Source organism: Vigna unguiculata, chromosome 3 (assembly GCF_004118075.2).
Source record: "Vigna unguiculata cultivar IT97K-499-35 chromosome 3, ASM411807v1, whole genome shotgun sequence".
NCBI lineage: Eukaryota > Viridiplantae > Streptophyta > Magnoliopsida > Fabales > Fabaceae > Vigna > Vigna unguiculata.
This window is the reverse complement of record NC_040281.1, coordinates 23,971,547-23,982,475: the sequence shown is the minus strand read 5'-3', so window position 1 is coordinate 23,982,475 and position 10,929 is coordinate 23,971,547. Positions and strand designations below refer to the sequence as shown.

At 34.8% G+C, this 10,929-nt stretch overlaps 1 protein-coding gene across 1 annotated transcript; it reads right to left on the bottom strand.

The window, feature by feature from the left end:
* Nucleotides 1–475: 475 nt before the first annotated feature.
* Nucleotides 476–3,612, bottom strand: LOC114175944 (peroxidase 10-like). Its single transcript, XM_028060797.1, has 4 exons — nt 3,322–3,612; nt 2,068–2,259; nt 1,800–1,965; nt 476–1,309 (listed from the first exon to the last, which is right to left on the bottom strand). Exons 1-4 carry the CDS (start codon nt 3,544–3,546, stop codon nt 900–902), a joined length of 993 nt encoding a protein of 330 aa, XP_027916598.1. The 5' UTR covers nt 3,547–3,612; the 3' UTR covers nt 476–899.
* Nucleotides 3,613–10,929: the final 7,317 nt, after the last annotated feature.

Below are 10,929 nucleotides of genomic sequence, written 5' to 3'. Positions count from 1 at the left end.
ATTTTAGTATTTGTAGTTAGTTAAATTTCCTCACCACACTTCATGTACAGGCATTTGCATCTCCAATTTGTTGTGTCCAAGGATCGATACCTAGCTTAACCCTATTCTACATTTTTGGAGAAATTGGATTTCTGACTAGAGTCTTATGAGACTAAAAGACTTTTATCACATTAAGTAAAATCTGATCCATGGTTATTTCAACCTTATAACATATATGCCGAGATAAATATACATTCAGACTTTATGAAGAGAAAGTGGAGTATGTTAAGTATCATATTAAATTGAGTTTATAAAGCAGAAGATCAGTTTCAACACGTAAATAAAAAGATGTTTCCCATGCTTATATTGCAAATCTGAATCAGACGATAGAGACCTGGGTAAAATTAAGACATGCATGCGCAATACATAATTTAACAATGAAAAAGAATTGAGACCACTATAAGACTATAACTACGTCCACTCCGCAATAGTTTTATTCTTACCATTAACTTTGTCCCATCTATTACAACAAATGCATTTAGATGCTCATATAACAATAGTACAAGCCCTATTTTGATCTGTGATTACACATACTCGTGTATAAAATAGGCAATGTATATTGATTTATTTCAAATTTACAGTTGTGTAATAATCTACAAACTTAGCAAAAATACACACATAATAATAAGTTAAACAAGCTTTGTGATATGTGACTGCTGCATTAGACTGCATAATGCAGTTATTTCTTTTAACTGTGGCACCTAGGTTTCTTATTTCCATTGAGTGATCTTGACATGAAAATGCATTCTTCTGGGATACTTCCACCACCTACAGTGATGATGGACTTTACTTTATATAATATACAGACTCCAAGTTACTTGCACTGTTGAGGTTTTCTAAGATGTTGAGAAGACAAGCACTTAGTTTACAGAGCCACATTTCTGTCTAATTTCTCCCATTATTCCTGTGAGAACTCCTGCATTACTAAGCCTCACCATGGATTGGGCAAAATCATTGTAGAAGGAGAAACGGTTGTTGCTGTAATAATAAACCATAGCAGCAGTTCTTCGATCCCTAGTTAGTGCTTGGTCAGACTGTAGAAGGCCTGTGTTGTATATGAGATTTCTATAGTACTCATTGTCGAACGTGGAGGAGCTTGTAGCATCAAGAGGTGCTAGATTGCTGTTTGAAATGTCTTCATTTGGGCACATGCTTTGCAACCTTGTGAGAAGTGAAGAGTCAAGCACGGGATCAGGTCTGCCAGAGCCTTGATAGTCAAAAAGTCTCCCTTTGAAGGTGAAGCATTGAGCAAAACCAATTGTATGTCCTCCTGATTATGGAAATAAACACACCAAGCTATATTTTCGTGGAGAAAACCTTCCACCATAAAATGTATTAAATATCTTTTCGGTTCGTAAATTTAAATACGAAATTAAAATTCGTCTTTGTTCCAAATTTTAATATATTTTGGTCTCCAAACCTTAAAAGTGAATAGATGTTAACTTGTTTTTACGTGACAAATTGTGTTTTAAGTTAACATTTGAGTTGGAACATATCAAATAGTGTAAACATGTCAAATGTCAACTTAAAACACCACTTACCACGTAAAAAAAGTTAATGACATTAGATTAAAATAATTATGTTTATTCATTTTTAAAATTTGGAAACCAAAATATTTCAAAATTAAAAATAAGAATGAATTTTAATTTTACACATAAGTTTAGGAGTTTAGAACATATTTAGTCCATCGTATAAGATGGCAATGAACAACTAGTGTTATTCTCAACGGTGTTAAAGAAAAAGGAGAAAAGTGTATGAACCTGAAAGGGCTACAACATCCCTCAAGTCAAGACCCTTGGAGTAAAACTTAGCAGTGATATTTTCAAGAGACTCAATTGGTGAGGGAATTTGTTGCTCAGCAGCCTCCTTACTGGTTGTTGTTGCATCTCTTCGGCCTAATGCAACAGGCCAAGAAGGTCCTCCAACCTAAGACAATAGGGGAAGAAAAACAGCAACAAGTTAATTACATCAAATATGTTGTCTGGTTAAGAATGTTTTGTCCAATAAGATGAAAAAAGTGAGTTTTACCATATCAATAGCTTCCCTGGCTGCTAATGCTAATATATCAGCGCAGGAGACTGTGTATGGACACAGTCTTTCAACATGTTGTTTTATGTCATCAATGACTTCGAACCCCCGAAGTGAATTGTGATTAGGAAGAGCATTCTTTTCACCAGTGAAATATGGTGTATCATCAAGAAGCACCGAAGCATCACAACCCTTTCATAAGCAATTCAACTTAATCACAACCTCGTAACTGTTATACTATTAAAACTATATAAATTATTTATATCATCATTTAATTTAAATATGATCTTGGCTATGTATTTTTATTGTGTAGTTAAAATCAGTGTACGTGAATGCAGAGGTGTGTTCAAACACGTGTGCATACATTTTTTTTACACAATGAAAAAAAAAGTTTAAATAAGTTTATTATATACTATAACGAAAACAGATAGATTTGTGTTCACATTTACTTAGTAAAAAAATAATAACCATTTCATATTGTTTGAAACTGTTTTGAGTGTTTAGCGAAAATCCACATAAAAATTTGTATGAAGCTCATTGTTTACAAACTTTCATTAAACAATATTCAAAAAGTCAAATTTCACAAAAATAACGAAGACGACACATTCATCTCCACGTCACAAATACATGCCCGAAATACTGTGATGATGAAAAAACTGTGACAAAGACTTCACCAAAATAAAAATCTAAACATGTTAAGAATTAGAAAAAAAAAAAATCTATATAGATATGTGATCCATCGTATTTATAGAGTATGTATAAACTTCAGGTACCCATAAGGAAAATTACGGAAGTGTAAACCTAGCCAGTGTGATCTTAAAACAAATACGAAGTGGGTAGGTAGAAACTGCAAGTGCTTTAGTAGTGGAATATCTTTTGTGGATGAGGACCAATTATAACACAAATTCAACAAGAATATTTCTAGTTTCAATCATTTAGCAGCATGCTTCTACTCTAACATCAAACTTAAAACTATCTACGAATCTTCCTAAGCAACACTAATAATTATTAATTATAAGTATGATGCACTATCTTAAAAATGGATTTTAAGCTTATTTTTACTTTACAAATTAGACGAAGTTTGTATATTATAAATTGACGTTATTCATAATTGATTATGTAGAACTTTCTGACACAGTATGATTTCAAGTTTGATAGAAAGAACATATAAAGCCATGCTAAGTACGTATGTGTTAACTTGAAAGTGTAAGAAAGAAAAGCAATGAGAAAATCGTAAAGCACAAAAGTATTTACATTTACTATGCAATCGTGAAAGTGTAACCGAAGAAGGGACGCGGCCATTCTGCTGTCACCTTTCAAGGCTGACCAAACACCATATCTAACAATCATGAGCAAATTAGGGCACGAGCTGTCGTAGAAATTGATGTCAAGCTGGTTTCTACCATAGGGAAGCATATGAACAAGTGGAACCAAGGTAACAAGGAAAAACAAGAATGTTACGACAACTCTACAAGTCATGGCTTGATGTTTTCTAGGTAACAAGGACTCCACAACTTATATTTCTTGTGACATTCATGTGGTGAGGTTCGGGTTATTTATATCCAAATGAAAACATAATTAAAGGACAAAATAGAAGAGTATTTTTTTTTTCTTGGAATTGTTATTTAACTAGTATGAGTCAGAATTATTCCAAATTTCTTTAGTTGACGTCAAAGCCATAGTCCATAGGAAATGGATAAATTATGAATGTGCATGCACGATGGAATGTCTGGTAGAGTTCATTGGTACAATGAAGAAGTGGCACTGCCATTACTGCTAGTACTAACTTTCTAATAGTCACGCGCCGTCAAAAGTTCTAGCAAGCATCGTCCACGGGCACAACGTAGAAAAAGAGCCATTTTCCTATTCTATTTGTTATGATCTTGTTAAGTGGTTTTGATATTTTACAGATGCAGATAGGTATTGAGTTCCCAAGTGCTTTACGGAGTTCTAGAATAGAAAAAGGAAAGACGGTGACGGGAGATGGACACTCCCACTTTTAGTCTACACCCATACAACACTGAAAAGCCAAATTTTTAATTTAAATATAAGAGTTTAAAAGAAAATTGTACCGTAGGGATCGATCCGCCTACAAAGAGTTGATTGACACTCAAAGAAATTTGCATAACACCGATTAGCTCGAGTCAACAACATCTCCTAGGATGCAGCGATCAACTCCGAAAATCATGGAATTATGTGTCAATGAACAACCTAATTTCACGTGGCAATCACACCAGAGATTATGGAGTTGTGTCAACAAGCGATGACACACATCAGTGTCGCGTGAGTCATCTGCCAAGCGATAAGGCTCCAATTGTTGATAGTATGAATTTATGTATCAATGACTAACGGTCGACGATAGGTAAGTCACAGTGGAACAATCCACCAACCTTTAAAGTTGTGAGTCTAGAAATATAAAAATATGTACGTCAACGAGGGCTGATCCGCCGACAAAGAGCAGATCAGCGCCCAAAGAAATTTGCATGGCGCCTATCGGCTTGAGTGAACAACACCTCCCAAGATGCAGCGATCACTCTGGAAATCATGGAATTATGTGTCAACGAACAAACTAATTTCGTCGGACGTGGTGATCAAATCGAAGATCATGGAGCCGCATCAACAAGTGGCAACACACATCAGTGTCACTGGAGTCATTCGTCGAGCAGTAAGGCTCCAATTGTTGATAATATGAATTTATGTGTCAACAATCCTCTGGCCTTTAAAGTTGTGAGTTTGGAAATATTAAAATATGTGCATCAACGACACCGATCGGTCGATCGTCCTGATGGTATCGCTCGGATGATAGGTCGAACGGTAACAGAGATAAGTAACTACTTCTGTAATTAGGATTAACAAGTTAGTAATCAAGTTTAAAAGAGAAATTGAGCCTCAATTAAGCCAACCCTAATCAAATGTCCATGTAGGAAACTATAAATAAGACTTAAAGATAAGTTGGTAAGGACTTTTCTCGCATTTATTACCACATCAATTACTTCCATCGAACACACCCTACTGACTTAAGAATTAAAGCCTCTTTATCGAGTACCCCGATTGGTCGGAAGACTGAACGAACAATGACGATACTAAATAGACAGTTGAAGCGAAGATTTGAAGACTAGACAAATAATTTACGTAGACGTTAGTCCCCTATGCCAGAAATAAAATTAAATAAAAAAATAAAAGTATTAGCTTTTATTAAGTGTTAGATAGGGATAGAAAAATTTAATAATATTCATATTTATTGAAATGAAAGTCTACAAATTATTTCTTAGTTTAACTTACATATTAGTTAATTTCTTACATATTTATCGAGAGGTTTGTCCAAAAATAGTAAAACAAATAGGCCATGAGGTGTAATGAGGTTGGGTTTATCTTCATTCAGGTCATTTTATTTATTAATAAAACTTTTAGCCTCTTCTAACCAAAGTGATTCTTTTCTTTAAGCTCTAACCCATGTTTTAATTATAATTTTTTATTCATAATAAAGATTATTTTAACTATGAACAACTTTTAGTTTATAAAATGGTATTTAAATTAGTCAATATGGAGACTAATTATTTTTGGACTTTAAAATAATTTTTATTTAATATTTTTCTTGTAGTAATCAATAGTAATTAGACATGGGTCTCACATAAAATATAATGATAATACTTTTGATTCAAAATCTTAAAACAAGTATATAAAACTTCTTTTTATTATGGTGCTCAACTTATCAATATTCAACTTAGTCTTTCATCTTGAATTCTCAACAATTTAGATCTAAAATTACTTTAGAGAAAATTGAGAAACGAGTACGAACTTAAAGGAATACAACATCCCTCAAGTTTAGACCCTGTAAAGCACACTTGGCAAGGATTTTTTCTAGAGGCTCGAATGAGGAGGGAATTTGTTGATTAGCTACTATCTGACTAGCCATTATTGAATCTCTTTAACCTAATGCAACGAGCCAAGAAGGTCTTCCATCCTTAATCCATCCCCAAAATAGGGTAAGAAAGAGTAACAATGATGTTGATTACATCAACTAGGTTGTTGATTAAGGAGCTTTGAGGTGAGACAAATTCTATGTATTAATTTAAAGAATGTGTTTCTTTACCAGGTCAATAGCTTCTCTTGTTAGAAAAGAATCCAATATCGGTAGAAGCTTACATTGGGGCTTACTTTTCATGTTATAAAATGAGTCTTGTGTTTCCTTAGGAACACATCCTAAAGTCTTATTCCTTTTCGATCCTTTTGCTTTATTGCTTGAGAGAAGAATTAAGAGAGAATTAGTTTCTCCTTTAAGTGAGAGAATGTTAGTTTCTCCTTTAAGGTTCTCCTTGTATTTATTTTTCCTATTTCCAAGAGATAGGTTGTCATTTTTTTCTCTTTGGGATTAGAGAGAATGAGATGTAATTTTTTTTCCTTTTGAATAAAATTACATTATTTGCCCATTATCTTATTTGTTCCTTTTATTTTCATCTTTTATTTTAGTTGTTAGTACTTGTGTTATTACTCTGATACCCAACAATGGTATCAGAGCCACTAGTTCGTGTGATTATATTTCGCTGATATTGTTAGTAGAGTAGTATTATGATATTAGATATAGTGTGGTAGTGGGAAAGTGCATGTCTAGGAAAGTTATGGTTAGGACATACTTGGTATTTAAGTGTGTCCATTAGTGACCCACCTCTCTTTCCAAGAATTACCTGGTGCATTAGTTCACGGTCTACCTCTGTTGTTCCAAAAATAACTATGTTTTTACTTTAAATATAAAAGAGTTTAAAAGAAATTTGTCCCGTAGGGATCGATCCGCTTACAAAGAGCTTATCGGTGCCCAAAAAAATTTGCACAATACTGATCAAATCAAGTCAACAACATCTTCTAGGATGCAATGATGAACTTCGAAAATCATGGAATTATGTGTCAATGAACGACCTAATTTCGTTGGACTAGGCAATCACACCAAAGATGACAAAGTTGTGTCAACAAGCGACAACACACATCAGTGTCGTGTGAGTCATCCGTCGAGTGATAAGGCTACAATTGTTGATAATATGAATTTATGTGTCAATGACTAACGACCGACGACAATCACAGTGGAACAATCACCAATCTTTAAAGTTGTGAGTCTGGAAATATAAAAATATATACGTCAACGAGGGTCGATCCGCCGACAAAGAGTAGATCAACGCCCAAAGAAATTTGCATAGAGCATATCGGCTCGAGTGAACAACATCTTCCAGGATGCAGCGATCACTCCAGAAATCATGGAATTATGTGTCGACAAACAACCTAATTTCGTCGGACGTGGTAATCAAACCGAAGATCATGGAGTCACATCAACAAGCGGGACACACATCAGTGTCACGCGAATCATCCGCCAAGCTGTAAGGCTCCAATTGTTGATAATATTAATTAATGTGTCAATGACTAATGGCCAACAACGGGTGACACACAGTCGAACAATCCTTTAAACTTTAAAGTTGTGAGTCTGGAAATATGAAAATATGTGCGTCAACGACACCGATCGGTCGATCGTCCCGATAGTATCGCTCGGATGATAGGGTCGAACGATGACAGAGATAAGTAAGTACTTCTATAATTAGGATTAACAAGTTAGTAATCAAGTTTCAAAGAGCAATTGAGTCTCAATTAAGCCAACAATGGTATCAGAGCCACTATTTTGTTCCTTTTATTTTCATCTTTTATTTTAGTTGTTAGTACTTATGTTATTACTCTGATACCCAACAATGGTATCAGAGCCACTAGTTTGTGTGATTATACTTCGTTGATATTGTTAGTAGAATAGTGTTCTGATATTGGATATAGTGTGGTAGTGGGAAAGTGCATGTCTAGGAGAGTTATGGCTGGGACATACTTGGTATTTAAGTGTGTCCATTAGTGACCCACATCTGTTTCCCAGGAATTACCTGGTGCATTAGTTCACGGTTTGTCTCTGTTGTTCCAAACAATATTATTCATAGTGAGAAGTGCATAAGTTGATTTTAAAGCCATGTCAGAAAAATATGAGATAGAGAGGTTCAATGGGAATAATTTCTCATTGTGGAAAGTAAAAATGAAGATAATTTTGAGAAAAGACAATTGTCTAGCGGTGATTGAAGAAAAACCTTGTACATCACCGATCAAAAGTGGAAGGAAATGAATGATAATGCTATTGCAAATTTGCACTTAGCATTGGCAGGTGTGGTTTTATCCAACATTGCAGAGAAGACTCTTGTTAGATTGTACGAGGTTAAGTCATTTCATACAGTAACATGCTTGAAGAGAAAACTCTACACTTTTTGAATGAGTGAGTCTACATCAGTGATGGACCACATCACCAATTTGAATACATTATTTGTCCAACTTTCAACGGTAAATTACAACATAGTTGAAAATGAATGTGCAGATCTTTTATTACGGAGTTTAACTTATTCGTATGACCAACTCGTCATCAACGTAACAAATTACAACATTAATGGCTACCTACGCTTTGAGGATGTTGTTAGAGCTATTCTTGAAGAAGAATCCAGGCGAAAGAACAAAGTAGATATGGTGAAAAGTTCAAAGCAAGTTGAAGCTTTGGTGATGATGAGAAGTAGATCAACATAATATGGATCTAGTGGGAGTCATACCCATGATACATCAAAGTCTCAAAGTAAGAAGCATCTCAAATGCTACCATTATGGTAAGAGAGGGCATGTCAAGAGAGATTGTTGGCAAAAGAAGAATGGAGGAGAGAAATTAACCTCTCACAGTTATGTTGCAAGTACGTCGGAGCATGGAGATGTTCTCGTGAGCGAAGCAATAATTAACTCTAATGGTGGAAGACAACTACATGATAGGTGGATAATGGATTTAGGTGCAACTTGGCATATGACTTCAAACTAGGATTGGTTTAATACTTATGAACCTATCTTAGATGGATATGTGTTCATGGAGAATGGTCATGCCTTAATTAGAGATTGTTGGAGTTGGTATTGTCAAAATAAAAATGTATGATGATATTGTTTGCACAATTCAAGAGGTACGACATGTGATGGACTTGAAGAAGAATCTATTGTCTATTGGACAATTAGATGACCTCGGGTGTAAGATCCACATTGAAGGCGGATTCTAATATTATGGAATCACCGTTATTATCCCTAGGAGGGACAAATTTTTTATGTCGATTGATGATTACTCCAATAGATTATGGTGTACCTTATCAAAAGGAAATCAAATGTGTTACCAGTATTCAAGGAATCCAAAGTACGAGTAAAGTGATGTTGACAATGTGAAGGGATATCATCTATAGGGTCTCATTGCGCATGAGATTATTGTTAGCAAGGATGTAATGATGCTAGAACCAGAAGGCGTTAAAGAACAAGAAAAATTGGTTTACATGTTGAACAAATCTTTGTACGATTTAAAGAGGGGGCCCAAGTGTTTGTTTAAGATATTTAATTCCTTCATCGTTAGCCTTGGTTACAACACACTACGTTTAGACTGTTGTACTTATTACAATAGGTTTGATGGGGATGATTTTATCATCTTGGTGTTGTATGTGGATGACATGTTGGAGTTAGTGTAACGTCCCTACTGAAAATTACTTAATTAAAATAAATAAATTGGAAATGAAGGTCAAACGACATAATTTTATTATTCCCAAACGTGGGTTCAAATTATTTTTCAACGCGCCATAATTTAAACATAACTAAATAATAATCTTATTACAAATTTTCAAAATCTGACAAAATAAAAGAACGTCATAAAAACCATAGCTCAAAAGCCCCCAAGCCAGCCCTCTCTCCGTCTCTATACATCACCAGCATCACCTGTAACGTCATATGCTCCCGTGTAACGAATCACACGATCATCGCCAAACACAAACAGAAAGGGTGAGCTCAAAAATAAACAATCAGTTAATTTAATAAACTTACCAATACACCCAATTGTTTTATTCTAGTTAGTTCTTTGCCAAGGCCTTAATCCCCAAGGATTTTCAACCTTCACAACACACAATCCAAAATGATTTGTCCTTCAATCCAGTCTGCTTCCAAAAGGCATAAATGCACACTCTCATATCAGTATCTGATTCTAACTACCCATCCACCTCAACATGATTTGATTTCTTATAACTCATATTCACCATTCAACATTCCAAACTATGTGATTCACCCACCACTCTATAGTTACACCATGACTTAATCAACTTATAATAGAACAACTCTTACTCAATTCTTGTACCGCATTCAGCTCCTTAGCAATCCTAGACTTAACCAATTGTTTGTACACCCTTTCATCATTTAATTGTTATTCCTAATTTCACCTACTCCAATGCACCAAAATCCACATTTCTAACTTGGTTATTCTTCCTTTTTCTCATTTCCCTGTTCCATATTTAAACAATTACTAAGAATTCATTACCAAGCTCTAATTCACTTTGTCGTAATACATCACCTCACCTCATGCGTTGTTTTGTTTATCATGACCCCCATTCAATTATCTTACTCTCTTTGTCATACTTAATTTCCTTTCAACTCGATTCCATAATAACCCCCTCTCGCAGCCATCCCATAAATTTTTTATAACCACTCATTGTTCACCGCTATCGCCTGGCAGCCAATAAGATTCCGCCAGGCGACACATCAGTTCCTAGGAAAAACCCAGGTTCTTCTATACTTTTGGACGCCATTCTGTTTAACCCTCGCAATACAAGAACTCAAGCAAGCACCAATAGTTAACAATAATTTCATTTACAGTTGCTTACTCAACCAACCACATCATACCACTCTAACTAAACCATAATTGACTCATAATTTCCCTAATTCATATTCGTTCATCAATTTCACCCAACCGCTTCATGTTTATATTCCCAAATTAGTCCCCATACATCATAAA

Excerpts from the sequence above, each read along its gene's own strand:
- LOC114175944 (XM_028060797.1), bottom strand. The coding sequence starts at position 3,546 with ATGACTTGTAGAGTTGTCGTAACATTCTTGTTTTTCCTTGTTACCTTG. Across the intron at positions 1,966-2,067 it reads CCAGGGAAGCTATTGATATG|GTTGGAGGACCTTCTTGGCC; the intron begins GTAAAACTCACT and ends CTATTGTCTTAG. Across the intron at positions 1,310-1,799 it reads GGATGTTGTAGCCCTTTCAG|GAGGACATACAATTGGTTTT; the intron begins GTTCATACACTT and ends TTCCATAATCAG.